Source organism: Elephantulus edwardii, unplaced genomic scaffold, assembly GCF_000299155.1.
Source record: "Elephantulus edwardii isolate Elephantulus edwardi_28Jun2011 unplaced genomic scaffold, EleEdw1.0 scaffold00225, whole genome shotgun sequence".
In the NCBI taxonomy this organism is placed as follows: domain Eukaryota; kingdom Metazoa; phylum Chordata; class Mammalia; order Macroscelidea; family Macroscelididae; genus Elephantulus; species Elephantulus edwardii.
Window position 1 is genome coordinate 439,084 of NW_006399975.1, and position 14,188 is coordinate 453,271.

The following is a 14,188-nucleotide window of genomic DNA, read 5'->3' on the forward strand; positions in this document are numbered from 1 at the left end:
CTAATACTGAGCTTCTCCAGAGGTGTTTCCGCAGATGCAATCGATCTGATTCCTATGCATACCATCAGGTGAAATCCATGTGTATAACCTGTGTTTATGTTTCTTATAAAACGTATTTGCAATGAATAAGTCATTGATAGGCTTCTGTAAAATTGATGCCTTTGAATTGTGCTGTTGGAGAAGAGTACTGAATATCCCATAGATGACCAAAAGAACAGACAGATGATGGTTCAGAGAAGGTGCCGCCAGAGTGCTCTTCAGAAGCAGGGATGGCAAAGCTCTGTCTCGCATACTTTGGGCATGTTGTCAGGAAAGGTTATTCCTTGGAGAGGGACAGCAAGCTTGGAAAGGCGGTGGGGGAGAACAACACAAGAGAGAAAGACCCTTAACTGACACAGTGAGTGCTGCAGAGGGCTCGAGTATGTCAGAGATGATGACGGCAAACCGCTTCTGCCTGCTCCCCACTGACCTGCTCACCTCAGTTATGGGGTTGGATGCCAGCACCTTGTCCTCCACGTGAGCATTACTGCTCGACTTGCTGACGGTGGCGAAGTACCTCATGGCATAGCGTGCGGACACTGTCTTCCCAGCACCCGACTCCCCGCTTACAATTATGGACTGATTTTTATGGTTCCTAAAACAGACAAATAAATGAGAGGATTTTAAAAAAATGCTACTTTCTTCTTATTAAAAAATGTAATAAATACTTATTAGGAAAAGTGTCGATTCACATTGACTCCCACCCATGGTGACCCTTGTATGTTAGAATCAAGCTCTGCTCCACAGGGGTCTCCTTGGCTAATTTTTCAAAAGTAGATCATTAGCTCTTTCTTCTGAGGCCCTTAGGGGGGGACTTTACCCTTTCAACTTTCAGTTAACAGCTGAGAGTGTTTACACAACCCAAAGACTCTCACCCTAGGTAGCCTGCTCAATGAAATACTCCCTCTGGTGTGATAGTCTTTTTCAGTGAGCCCACATCAGTCCCCATCCCCACCCTCCAGTGTAAAGTCAGGGACAGTGGGAGAGTAAAAGGAAGCTACCTGGCCATCTGCTTGTATGCTTCTTCGGCCACAGCAAATATGTGCGGGTCCATATCACCCATGTTCTGCCCACTGTAAGCATGAATGATGGCGTCTCCATAAATGGGCAACTGCTTGTAAGGATTCATGGCCACCAGAATGATTCCTAAGGACAGATGACGGATGCAGTCACAGGATTACTGTCAGTTGTCTCTCTATACTCTTCAAGGAAACCCCAACTTTGCCACTTGCTAAGCTTCTCTAGTGACTTCAGTCCCCAGCAGAGTTCCGGATCTCCATTCCCCCTGATGTTTCCTAAACCACCAGGCTGTTCTGAGGGTTGGATATGACGATGTGTGACAAAACCAAAATGGAAAGCTTCTGTGGTACACAGTGTAATAATAATAGTAATAATTACATAATTGTCCAAAATAAGCAATAAAATGTTCACAGTCCATGAGAAACTAAACACTTAATCTACATCTACTTTTCTTGGCACGCAAGTCCTAGTTTCTGAGGATTCTCTCCACTTATATACCGCTTGTATAATAAAATCCTTCACACTCAAATGTCTGTGCATTTTAAGTATTTGCGGGAAAACGTTTAGGTGTGATTACAAGTTTTGGCCTAAGTTTCTGATTTGAATGCAAACATAATTCCCAGGGTGCGCTAGGCAGCAAACATTACTTTGGCGACACACCTTGCCCCCTAGACCTGCATCCTTACCGCTGTAGGTGTAAATGAGCTTGGATTCAGCAAAGCGGATCCTGAGGTTGTGGAGCACAGCGGGCTCGTGGAGATAGCTAAGCGCCGTGAGGTCATTCTCGCCCACGAGGATGTCAGGATTCCGAAGCGGCGGCAGAGATTCCGGATTGATGGCATAATCCAGTTCCTGAGGACAGAGATGAATGAAACACTAAACACTTCTGGTGTTTCTTCTGGACCACTGGCCCACATCCTGTTGAGCTCGCATCAGAGTCCATTTCTGACACTCAGCAAAACCACGTTATGCAGAGCAGCAAGAAGATACTCTTCAGAGCTGACTCTCTGGAGATGTGAAGAGGTTGCTGGGCTGGGAGCCAGGGCACCAGGACGCTGCTGTGTGCCCCAGGGTGAGTCACTCACCCTCTCTGGGCTGTCATGGGTGAGACGAGGGCTAGATCAGATCTTCAATCTGTCTCACAGCAAGGAATCTGGGTACCCGAAGCCTGATTCAACTACTGGCTCCACTTTTATGTGGTTTAGATGTGGGATTTCATGAAAGTAAAGTTTTCATCTGTAAACAAAGTTCTGTTGCTGAAAAAACATGATCTAAGGCTCTCGCTGTGCTGAGATTGTTGAATCTCTGCTGAAATTTCAATACTTTGAGGAAAGAAGTGTTTCAAGTGCGGGTGATGGTTTCTTTGTGAGCAGCCCCTGGTGCACAGGACTCCCATGTGGTCAGGGCTCACAGCTCCCCTACAGAGCTGCCTGTTTCTGTCACACTCAGCCTTCGGATGAGGAAGGCTCCCAGGACAGCCTCTCTTGGGTCATAATTAAACTAGAATTCCAAAGTAACTGTCTAAGCAGAAGATCAAAGACTATAGCCTTTTATATGGATTATTTCTTAACATCAAGAAGACAAAAATCCTCACCCCTGGGGCAATGGACAACATCATGACTGATGGAGAAAAAGTGAAGTTGTCAATGATTTCATCTTGCTTGAATCCATAATCAACACCCTTGGTACCAGCAGTCAAGAAATCAAGAGATGGTGATAAGGTTCTTTCCAAAGCACTAATGTTCATTTAAAGACTAAGGTGCACCTGATCCAAGTCATGATCTTTTCAATTACTTGGTATGCACTTGAGAGTTGGACAATGAATAAAGATGACAGAATCAATGTCCTTGAATTGTGGTATTAGGGAGGAATTCTGAATATCCTATGGATGACCAAAAGAACAAACAAATCTATCTTGGAGAAAGTACAGGTACTCCTTGGAGGCAAGGATGGTGAAACTTTGTCTTACATACTTTGGGCATGCTGCAGGAGGGGTCACTCCTTGGAGAAGGACATCATGCTGGGGAAGGTGGAGGGTCAGAGAAAGAGAGCAAGACCCTCAACAGGATAAATGGACATAGTGACTAACAAAGCTTATCAGAGATGATGAGGACGGCACAAGATTGCACGATGTACAGATCTATTGTTTATAGGGTCGCTGTGAGTTACATCTGACTCAGCAGCACAGAACAACAACAAAAGCTGAAGGAAGCTAGGGACAAGTCTATCTTCCTCTCTTAACACCAGAGATGATTCTCAAAATATCACAGAATCAAGAGAACTTATCACACTTGTTCTGACTTCCTCCATCTCTTTTCGTGGTTTAGAAAAGCTGACAAAGTGCCTGAAGCAAAGTCACACAAGCGCGTTTCTATTCTATCTGCCCAGTTGCTGTCACAGTATCAGTCAGTATTGCTGGTCTCCATCTGATATGTGGTCCAGCTGCCACCGAACAAGTGTCCACAGTGCAGACTCGTGTCAATCACTTAATGCGGACTGTTTCACTTAACCCTGAAAACTACGTCCAAAGGTGGCATTGCTACTCTTCGACAGGTTCAGACAAGTGGTGTCCATTGTCCAGAACCACACAGTCCGTCTGGGTCTGGGCAGCTCTGAAATCTGCTTTCTCACTACCACAGTGTGTTAGGTGCATGCAGATGGCTGATTTGCAGTAGGAGAGGGTTAGGGTGACCAGGACTCTCGGAAGTGAATGCAGCTGCATCTCCTACAGTGCAACTATATCTGAGGGCTGCCCTCAACCCCAGGACATACTTAATTGGCACACTTTGAGAATAAAATAAAGGAAAAGACTTCCCATACATTTTCACTTTCCTTGTCCGTTTCCCCTCCTCCCTATTTTGAATTGCTGACCCCTATTGCAGAACAGGTTATTTGGGAGGCTGGGCTCTATGAGGAGAAATGTGGATTCAGGATTGGAGGAAAAATCATCAACAATCTGTGTTATGCAGATGACACAACCTTGCTTGCTGAAACTGAGGAGGAGCTGAAGCGCTTGCTGTGAAAGGTCAGGGACTGCAATCTTCAGTATGGATTGATACTCAATAACAAGAAGACAAGATTCTCACCACTGGGTCGATTAGCAGCATCAGGATGGATGGTGAAGCAATTGAGATTGTTCACAGCTTCAGTTTACTTGACTCCACAGTCAACACTCTAGGCACCAGCAACCAGGAAATTAAAAGACGTATTGTGATGGGAAAGTATGCGGTTAGAGACCTCTCTAAAGTGCTAAAGTGCACAGATGTCAGTCTGGAGACTAAGGTGCGCCTGATACAGGCCATGGTCTTTGCAATCACTTGTTATGCAACAGAGAGCTGGACAATGACTAGGGATGACAGAAGGAGAATTGACGCCTTTCAGCTGTGGTATTGGAGAAGAGTGTTGAATATACCATGGACTGCTAGGAAAACAAACAGGTTTGTCCTGGAGAGGGTGAAGCCAGGCTGCTCCTTGGAGGCAAGGATTCTCAAGTTTCATCTGACATGCTTTGGACATGGTGAAAGGTAGGACCAGTCCTTGGAGAGGGATGTCATGCTTGGAATGATGGAGGGACAGTGCAGGAGAGGAAGACCCTCGATGAGATGGATCGATTCAGTGAACTGGGTTAATGGGGGTAGGTGTGTCGGAGATGGTGAGATTGGCACAGGATAGGGCAGAATTTAGGGCTGTTGTATATAGGGTCGCTATGAGTCTCAGGCGACTCAATGGCACATAACAACAACAACATTGCTAGTTCTTGGAAGCAGGAGTGGCATCTGCTTCCTAATCAACAAGCCTCTGGAAACTCTATGAACTTTGATAAATGATGATAGTTCTAGAAAGGCTTCAGGCTTTTTGTTCATAGGGTCTCTATGAGTCATGCTCGACTCGATGGCAATCAACAACAACATTGCCAGTTCGGCCATTGCATCGTGTGTATGTGTACGCACACTCTGTGCGTGAGTGAGAGAAAGATTTTCTTTGGAACTGGGGAGGAAATGTGAGGAGTATCAGACTGACATTTGGAGGCAGAGGTGACATTTTCTTACACAAGCAGGCTTTGTTCTTCATGACACAGACAAAGGGTTAGGTGAAAGAGTGGCCTGGCTTCCTGCCATCTTACCAGTCTCTCCTTTCTCCCTGGGCAGCAGGTTCAGGGCTGGGAATGTGGCTACCTGATCCCACTGCAGCTGTTGTCTTGTGATTTTTTTTCTCTCTCTCCCTAGACAAACCCTCTGAGCCCTAATCAGAATCTTGATTGCGCACAGGAAGTACTCACTAAATGCTGCATGGAGTTACTGATGGGAAAACAAAACAAAACACCCAAACCGCAAGCCATTGACTCAATTCATGAGGACTCCAAGTGCGTCAGAGCAGAACTGTATCCAGGAGCTTTTCCACAGCTGCTTTTCAGAAGTAGATCCCCAGGCCTTTCTCCCATGAAGTCTCTGGGTGGGTTTGATGGAAAGGAAAGGCAAACAGAAAGAGCAAGCTCTCTCCCTGTTCCTCTCTTGCACTTACATGTACAGATTATCTCAGTCTATCTTCAGCAACGTTGTGCTACAAGCACTTGTCAGTGAGGCCATTTTACAGATGAGGACACCAAGGCTGAGAGTTGTTATGGAAGATAACAACACATGCCAGTGTGTGAGTTCAGAGAATCCGATTCTGGAGTATGTTCCCTTAATCTCTGTGCTCATCTCCCTTTGCAGGATCACAGAAAATGTGTCCCAAATCCAGGAGAATCTGCTTAAAAATACTGTGCCCTGTTCTCCACGGAGCACATTTATATGCCCTGGAAACCGCAGCACTTCAATATCCACGCGCTATTCCCCTGCCTACCTCCAACATCAGATGAACAAATCCCTTCTCTAGCTCTTTGATCTCTGATTCTGAAAGACATAAAGCCACCAGAGCTGAAGTGTGGATGTCATCGCAACTATAAAGGAGCTGTGTTACTCTCTTAATGATTCACGGGGGATGATTAAAGCAAATGGAAATATCTTGAGATGCTAGATAATCAAAAGCCACAGGCAGCCTTTGAATACTCCGCCACATCCCTTCAAGGGAACAGCTGGGAAAGTGCTCGCTCCACTATTATTAACCCCTCCAGCTGACAGAGCTTCCTCATGGCACATGGCTGGGCATTCCGCCATCTGTACCCATCTCCCTCCTCTAGGATGCCCTCCTCTGTTTCTATAAACCCACACTACCTTTCCCTCCCTCTGCCTCTCTCCTCCACATCCTCTCTTTTTATTTTTTAATCCTTCATCTCTTGCCCTTTCCATTTTGATGTTTGTCTCAACCAGTTGCTGCCTTTGGTTCAAACTACCTCCGTCCAAGTATCTCATCTTCACTACGTCTCTTTGCTAAGACCCAAGCCCACTGCTGGAGACTCCGTCCCGCCACCCAGCATTCCTGTAGGACGGGGGGAACAGTCCCAGAGGGCTCCCAAGGCTGCAATCTTTGCTGAAACAGATTGCCACATCTTCCTCCTGGGGAACAGCTGGTGGGTTCAAACCACTGGTCCTTCACCTGGCAGTTGAGCATGTAACCGACAGTATCATCAGGGCTGCTTTGCTAAGACTCAGGACGGCAAAATGACGATGACCTGTCAATAGTCTCTGAATAAGACCCTACATGTGGTGCAGGGTCAGGGCTGTCTGCAACCTCAGTGAGAGGACTGGGTACCCCTGGGCATTTGGTAGGAGCTGGTGGGTAGATGAAAGGGAGGATGCTACAAATGCATTGGTGGCTCCATAACACCAGGTGGACACTGGGAGGGTGCTGGTGTTGTTCACTGGGTTCTCCCAAGGAGACCACCTGCCCCCACACTCGCTGCTAATGAGTTGATTCCAAGTCATGGTGCCTCCACATGTGTCAGAGTAGAATTGTGCTCCACGGGGATTTCAATGGCTGATTTCTCAGAAGCAAATCACCAGGTCATTACTCTGGTCAATCTGAACTGCTAACTTTTTCATTAGGAGCTAAGTGCCTGGAGGCAATCACCTCCCCATGGGCCTCTTTCCCTGGCCCTATCACCCCCTCATCATCACTGCAACCACCCGGCTGGGATCTCACCGTTCCATCCTCCAGCCGCAGTCGCAGGACTTTGTCACCAACTCTGTAGTCCTTTGCGATTTCAGCGGATTTCCAAACTTCTTCAGGATCAGGAATCCAAATCCTGTTGTACTGATCAACAGAATTAGACAGGCTTAATTCAAGCATTTGAAAGACAAAATCTAGATCCTTAGGTGATTAGACACAGGAGGGTTTCTTTCTGCCTGCTTGGTCAGGTCCTCCATTAGGATACCTTTCCCTCATTTGTGCTTATCTGCAGTTCACCAAGAGCATTTTCAAGGCCCCAAATCGAGGCACTTCACTACTACATTGCACAGGTAGCAACTTTCCAGAGATGCAGAAACTGAGACCCTAGAAGCAGGGAAGAAACCCTTAAGTCCTTTAATAATAGAGTTGAGTGCTGTCTGTGCATCATCACAGAGAGTGGTTGACCACCGACTGAGGGTGCTTGACTTCTTACACCTCCCTTCTCTTTAGCATCTATAAAGGGGGCACAACAGTATTTATCCCACAGGTTTGCTGGGATGACATAGTAAACGCTGCACTCGAAAACACTCTATAAAATGCTCCGACCGTTTATTACAGCCGTGCTTATCACACAGTCTTATCACAGAGGGCAGCAGCCGAGGATTCCCACCGTGAGAAGTCCAGGAAGTGATGCCCAACTTGGACCCGTTCCCAGAAGGTGCTGGCACACCTGGCTCAGTGCTTCTGTGCATGTCTGCAGGTTGAACCCTTCTAAGATTTATATTCAAATGATGAAAAGATGAGGTCTCACTCTCCAGATGGGCCACTGGCATGTGAAATGCTGCTAAAGAAAAGGTGACGGCCATGTCTAAACTACAGCGGCCATCAGAGCGTCCAGTGGCCCAACCTTCTCTCTTCCCCTCACCCTGTTTCCCTTACACACTGATGTTAGGGACTGACGTTAGGCACATTGCTTCCCGGCCTGTCTACGTGTGCCTATAATCCTGCGTGGGAAGTGTATTCTTTGTTGTGTTAATGAGGTCATTATGGGTATAGGGTGGATCCTACACCTACCACTTCTGATTTATGAAACACAGAGAATTGACAGAGACACACACACAGCAGAGAGATATAATGTGAAACCAGACAAAGAACAGGGACATCGACGAGCCCAGAAGTCTAAAACCACAGCTTTTAGAGACTGAAATAAACAAGGATTTTCTTCTAAAGCCACTTGGGAGCTTCTGGCCTTCTGAACTCTCAGAAAGTGTGGTCTACAGCAGCACTAGGAAACTAAGACACTGCTACTCTTGCCTTTTTACCTAGACCCTCATTCTCACATCCTCCTGTAACTCTTCATTCAGCAAATACTCACTAAACCTCGATTATATCTGTGAGATCAGGAGATATATTTCACTGAGATTATCTGCAATCAGAGACCTCTTCAAATTATTGAGGGGCAATGATTTTAGTTTGAAGACTACAGTGTGTCTAAGTCAGTTCATGGTCATTTCAATCATTTGCTAATGTTGCTGAGAGCAAGACGGCGAATAAAGATGACAGAAGAATTGATGCTTTTGAGCTGTGGTGTTGAAGAAGAGTACTGAATAGCCCATGGACTGCTGAAAGAGCAAACAGACATGTCTTGGAGAAGGTGCAGCCAGAGGGCTCCTTGGAGGCAAGAATGGTGAAGCTTCAACCCACATACTTTAGACGCGTTGCTAGAGGAAGCTATTCATTGGAGAGGGATATCATGTTTGGGAAGATGGAGGGATGGAGACAGAGGAGAAGACCTTCAACAGGTGGACCAACACAGTGACTGCAGTAATGGGCTCAAGTGTGTCAGATATTGTGAGGATGGGACTGTGACAGGACAGGGTTCAGATCTGTTGTTCACAGTCACTGTCAGTCATACTAGACTGGATGGGACCTAACAACAACATAACTGGGAGCACAGTGCTGGGTTGCCAAGATGGTAAAGCAGCTCCTCTTAGCTCACAGGGTCTCCCATAATCCACCCAGCCTGCAAGCAGCTGTAGGTGCACAGGTGGATACTACGTGCATTTCTCTGTCCACATAGCAAATGTTTCTCCAGAAAAGACCACAGTGTGCTGGAGCACAGCAAGACGAATGGGAACAAGAGCTGTGAGGCACTCATATGGGGAAAGCTTCATGTGCCAAAGTCTCTGTGGTCCAGGATCCTTGATCTGATGAGACCCGAGAGGTGAAAGGCCATGCAGAGCCCAACCCTCACTTCCTAGAGCAAACTAACCCAATGGCCTCCATGTTGCCCTGGGGCAGAGCTGGGACCAGCGCCCAGGGCCAGCCACTTCTACAGAGTCCTCAGGGAAATCTCCTTTACCTCCTCACACTCATAGACCAAAGGGATATTTGTTTCTTTGGCACTATCCTCCCTACGCAAATGGATGTCATGAAGGTAACTATCGAGAGGGAAATATCTGGGTAGTAGCAATAGGGAACTTTAGTGCCTTTAAGAGAAAAGCTGAACATTAGCTTGAGTGCCACCATCCTATGTTCTGGAGACAAACAGCAGTAAGAAACTGCCCTTTGTGTATCTCAGCTTTTCCACAACTGAACAGGCAAACATCATGGCCAAAACATGACCCAGTCACAAACCAGCTGCTGAACATCTACCCAGCACTTCTTCTGGAATCTTTCAAACAAGAGCAAAATTCTTTTGGTTGAGGTGTTGTGACTTCAGTAACTTTAGCTATAAAACAAAACCCAGGTAATTAAATTGTGGCATTTGAATTTTCTTTATAAAAGTTTAATGTTTTATAATTTGTATTCTTTACATTTATAATCAGTATGCAGAACAAAATTCTTTAAGGACAAACACTAAAAAATTCACAAGGAAATCATAAAATATTATAGAACAAGGGTGACCCTGGAGAACATTATGCTGAGTAACATATCTCAGTCACAAAAGGACAAATACTGCAAAACACCACTGTAATAAAACAGTTCTGACATGGGGGCTGGGTAAAAACTAAGAAAAGAGGAGATAAATAATGAACACTCCATTGGAACAGCTGAAGGAAAGAAATGTTTAAAAGGAATATATGATTAGGTATTATTTGTATGACAATAGTCCAGCACAAGAGATGCATTGCAAAGTGGACTGGGTGAGGGAGATGCAGGGAAGAAATTATGCAACAATGAAGGAATTTTTTTTTAAGTGAACTGGAGTGGATGGCAGGGAGGAAAATGTACAACAATGAATGAATGAAAATCCGAATTTTCTGTAAACTTTCGTTAAATCACAATAAAAAAAATTCACAAAAAACACAGCAACTTTATTCATAGTGCCCGAAAGTGGAAATAGACTACTTGTTGCCCTTGAGATTGCTGCCACCATTCATGCTGGCCCACGAAGGGCAAAGCAGAACTGTCCCATAGGACTACCAAGGCTGCACATCTTTCCCTAATGGATTTGCTGCTGGGTTTGAACCACTTACCTTTCAGTTAGTAACCAAATACTTTAACCATTTTGCCAATAGGTCTCTCTGTAAATAGACTGTTGTTGCTAGGTGCCATCAAGTCAACTAAGACTCACAGTGAACAAGTCTGAACTTGTCCTATCCTGCACCACCCTCACAAGCTCTGATACAACGAGAAGGCAGAGTCCATCGTTCCAGTCATTGCGTCAATCCACCAGGCTGAAGATCTTCATCCCTTTCTCTGACCTTTTACCTCTCTCAGCATGATGTCTTTTTTTGCAACTTTATTATTATTATTATTAATGAAAATTTACAGAGGCTTTAGATTTCCATTCATTCATTGTTGTACTTTTCTCCCTGCCCACCCCTCCTCCCCAGTACACTCTTCTCTTTGAAAAGTAAAAGAAAACTTCTTTCATTGTTTTTCAATCCCTCCCCTCAGGTCCACTCCACTATGCAGCCTTAGCTCTGGACTCCTGTCATGACAAAAATACCTAATCACAGATAAGTGGTTAAAAGGGATACCTTTTAAAACGTTTTCTCCCTCATCTGTTTCAATGCAGTGTACGGTATTTATTCCATCTTTCTCAGTCTCCCCTCAACCCCGATATCAGTCCTGTTTTACAACAGGCACTACGCAGTATTTGTCCCTGTGTGACTGAGATATTTCACTCAGCATAATGTCGTCCCATGGGGTCACCCATTTGAATAATATTGCATGAGTTCCTTGTTTTTAAATGCAGCATAGTATTCCATTGTATGAATATACCATAGCTTCTCTATCCATTCGTTTGTTGATGGGCACTTAGGTTGTTTCCAACTCCTTGCTATTGTGAACAAAGCTGCAATAAACATAGGTGTGCATATATCTGCTTGGGTGTCAGTTATGTTCTCTTTGGGGTATTTTCCCAGTAGTGGAATTGCTGAGTCAAATGGTATCTCTATTTGCAACTTTTTGAGAAAGCACCATACCGCCTTCCACAGTGGTTGCACCATGATGTCATTTTTGCGGACTGGCCCCTCCTGGAAATATGTTCAAAGTATGTGGAACGAAGTTACTTTATCCTTGTCTCTAAGAATCACTGGTTACACCTCCTCCAAGTATATGTGTCTGTTTTTTTGGCAGTCCAGGAGATATTCAGTACTCTTTTCTAACATCACAACTCATAGGCACTGATTCATCTGTCATTCTTAAACACTGTCCAACTTTCAGATACATAGAAAGCAAATGAAAATACCACGGCTCGGATCATGTGTACATTAGTCTTTAATTTGATATCTCTGCTCTTTAGGATTTTAGAGAAGTCACAGTCACTCTTTTCTCCATCTGTCATGATGCTGCCTATTGGTTGGTTCAGTGGACTAGGTTCAATTAACATGAGAATGGATCTTTAAAAACACATAAAACTGTGGCACATTTATATAATGGAATACCAGTTGTCACCAAGCAGATTCCAACTCATGATGGCCTCGTGTGTATCAGAGTCAGGTTCAAACAGTTGATCACCAGGTCTTTCTCCAGAGAAGCCACTGAGCAGGTTGACAGTGCCAACTTTCCCAACTGTAGTTGAGTATGTAACTAAATGTGTCACCCAGAGAATGTTGTTGTTGTTGTTAGGTGCCATCAAGTTGAGTACAACTCTTACTGACCCTATGAACAATAGGATCTGGACCCTGTCTTATTCTGTGAGAACCTCACAATCTCTGACACATTCGCGCCCATAGCAGTAGTCACTGTCAATCCATCTGGTCGAGGGTCTTCCCCTCTTTCACTGACCCTTCACTTTTACAAGCATGATGTCTTTCCCTTAGGAATAGCTTCTCCTAGCAGCATATCCAAAGTGTGTGAGGTGAAACCTCATCATCTTTGCCTCCAAGGAGCATTCTCACTACAACCTTCCCCAAGACATACCTGTTTGTTTTTTTGGCAGTCCATGGGATATTCAGTACTCTTCTCCAGCACCACAACTCAAACGTATTAATTATTCTTCTTATTTGTAGTCCAGCTCTCAGATTCATTGCATTGCAAGTTGTTGAAAAGACCATGATCTCAATCAGGTGCACTCTCATCTTCAAACTGATATTATTGCTCTTCAATAACTTGGAGAGGTCCCTGACAACAGAGTTTTCAGTGCAGTATGTCTCCTTACCTCCTGTCTGCTAGTACAAAAGGTGTTGATTATGGATACAAGTAAGATGAAGTTATTGACAGTTTCAATCTTTTCTCTATTATGATATTGCCTATAGGTCCAGTAATAATAATTTTTGTTTTCTTGATGTTGAGATGTAATTGATATTGAAGTCTTTGATCTTTTGCAGCAAGCACTTTAAGTCCTCCTAACTTTCAGCAAGCAAGGTCATTTGCACAATGTAGCTTATTGATAAGCCTCTCTTTGATCCAGACATTCTAGATACCATACTCTTCTTCATAGAGTCCAGTTTCTGGAATAATTTGCTCAGCATACAGACTGTATAGGTATAGTGAAAGGATACAACCCTGACGTACACCTTTCCTAATTTTTTTATTTTTTTTATACGCTTCTTTAGACCTTTCCTAATTTTAAACCACGTAGTGTTCCCTTGCTCTCTTCACACAACAGCCTCTTTGTATAAGTACAGCTTTTGCGTGAGCACAGTTAAGTGTTCTGGAATACTACTTAAAAAATAAAAAGGCATGAATTACTGTTACACACATTACAGATAAATCTCCAATGCATTATGCTGAGTCAAAGAAGCCAGAGAGAGACAAGTATATACTGTGTGGGTCCATTTAGATGAAGTGCAATCAGGTGAAACTAATCTATGATAAGCCAACAAGTCAGAGCAGTGGTTGCCTCTGAGGGCACTAGACTAGAACAGTATTGAATGAGGCATGTACCTATTGAGACAAAATTACTTAAACTCCCCTCAAAAAATAAACAACCACCTTAAAATTGTTATTATTTGAGTTTTTAAAATTCTTGACAGCTAGCTTAGAGCAGGATCTTGCCAAACTGTGGCATGGGATGAGTAAGTTTTGACTTCGAGAAGAGAATGACGGGGCCTGGATGAGTAAGTTTTGACTTCGAGAAGAGAATGACGGGGCCTGGGAGAGGTAGCCCCCTCAGATCCACATGCCAGGTGGACAGGCCACACAGAGTAAAAATCAAGGCTTTGAACTTGGTGCTGCTGAATTCTGCCTTTCTGGTTAGAATCTACCAGCCGTTCTGGGAGAGAAAGATGGGTGCTCTCCTCTCATATGATTTACTCTTCTGAAAACCTGCTAGAGGGTCAGCTATAGGTCAGTTCTGACTCCACGGCACATCACAACTCCTCCAGATAGCATACGTACTTGCTTATAGCTGACCCTCTTTTCCCTGAGGAGTGACTGATGGGTCCCAGCCACCACCACCTTTGGGTTAACAGCACGACTCCCTACAAACGATACCACCAGAGCTTTCCATCAGAATCCACATTTAACAAGGTCCTGACTCAGTACCCCTGGGGGTGGGGAGAGGCAAGTTCTAAGCAGGGAGTGGGACAGGAATGAAAGTTTGAGGCCCTGGAGCAAACACACTGACTCACACAGCCCTCTCAGTCACACCCATACAGATATCCACATTCTGGTGACCACAGGCTAC

At 44.7% G+C, this 14,188-nt stretch overlaps 1 protein-coding gene across 1 annotated transcript in view; it reads right to left on the reverse strand.

The window, feature by feature from the left end:
• MYO5C (myosin VC) overlaps positions 1–7,248 on the reverse strand; it is a 95,423-nt gene extending 88,175 nt beyond the window's left edge. Inside the window, exons 1-4 of the mRNA XM_006898236.1 lie at positions 7,141–7,248; positions 1,746–1,911; positions 1,041–1,185; positions 478–634 (exon numbers count right to left, since the gene is read on the reverse strand). Of these exons, the coding sequence (XP_006898298.1) occupies positions 478–634; positions 1,041–1,168 (285 nt within the window). The 5' untranslated portion in view covers positions 1,169–1,185; positions 1,746–1,911; positions 7,141–7,248. The remainder of the gene's footprint in view (positions 1–477; positions 635–1,040; positions 1,186–1,745; positions 1,912–7,140) is intronic.
• Between the last annotated feature and the right edge of the window lie 6,940 nt (positions 7,249–14,188).